Below are 961 nucleotides of genomic sequence, written 5' to 3'. Positions count from 1 at the left end.
CTATGACCCCAATACCTCTGACCATTGCGTACATCGCCAAGCGGATCCGAGAGTGCAGGGCCAAGAAAACAACCTATGAGATTGATAGCCCTGAGGATTATGAGGATGACATGAAAAACCAGCTGCATCTTTCTCCCTCATCCACATCATCACTCCACAAGGATGCCAATGATAATTCAAAAGCTGTTTTGGCTTAAATCTTTTTTTTTTTTTTCTTCATCTTTTTGTCATAAATGAAGTTAAGAAGAAGGAATAAAGATACCCGGTGATTCTTTGATATGGTGCAAGTGAATTTTCCATAAGAGGAGGTTTTATTAATGAAAATCGTACCTGTCTCTTTTAATTATGTAAATGTAACATGTATGTGAATTTTTAATTCAAAATATTTTTGGTACTTAATATATATATTGTCCGTGACTTAAAAAGTTTGGACGTGAATGAGGTAGAACAGTTATGTTTTCAGAGTCTTTTTAAAATATTTGTTAACACATGATCAAATCTGTAGTGACAGTATAAACATTTGTACAATATGCGGTGCCTACAATAGACTTGTAACAGGTCCACTTAGTGCCAGAGAAAAAAATCCTATTATTGATATATAACATTTGCCCTCCAGTGAAGTAGTACACAAGTAGATTAATATTTCAGAAGATTTGTCAAAATTTAGCAATTATTGTTTGCGTATGTGTGTCTCTTACATCAACATATACACATATGCAAACAGCATTGCCCATGATAATTGTGAATCTGTTCAGGATAAATGGAAACACATTTTATCAGATGAAAATATTTTAATACTGAAAATTGTATATTAACATATTCTTGATGCAGAAAAACTTCTCTATTTTGAAAAGAATAAGAGCAGATGTAATTTATAATTCAGTTGTAAAAAAATATTTTTTGTATGTGTATCAATCTTTGGTAAAACTGACTATAATTTCTATAATAATTTCAGAATCTC

At 31.4% G+C, this 961-nt stretch overlaps 1 protein-coding gene across 1 annotated transcript in view; it reads left to right on the top strand.

Moving 5' to 3' along the window:
- Window positions 1-683, top strand: part of LOC119582210 (sodium/bile acid cotransporter-like) — a gene marked incomplete at its 5' end in the record, with an annotated part of 3,474 nt that extends 2,791 nt beyond the window's left edge. The window contains 1 exon segment of the mRNA XM_037930441.1: window positions 1-683. Within this exon segment, the coding sequence (XP_037786369.1) occupies window positions 1-197 (197 nt within the window).
- Between the last annotated feature and the right edge of the window lie 278 nt (window positions 684-961).

This window comes from Penaeus monodon, chromosome 15 (genome assembly GCF_015228065.2).
Source record: "Penaeus monodon isolate SGIC_2016 chromosome 15, NSTDA_Pmon_1, whole genome shotgun sequence".
Classification (NCBI taxonomy): domain Eukaryota; kingdom Metazoa; phylum Arthropoda; class Malacostraca; order Decapoda; family Penaeidae; genus Penaeus; species Penaeus monodon.
This window is presented reverse-complemented; position numbering and strand designations above follow the sequence as displayed.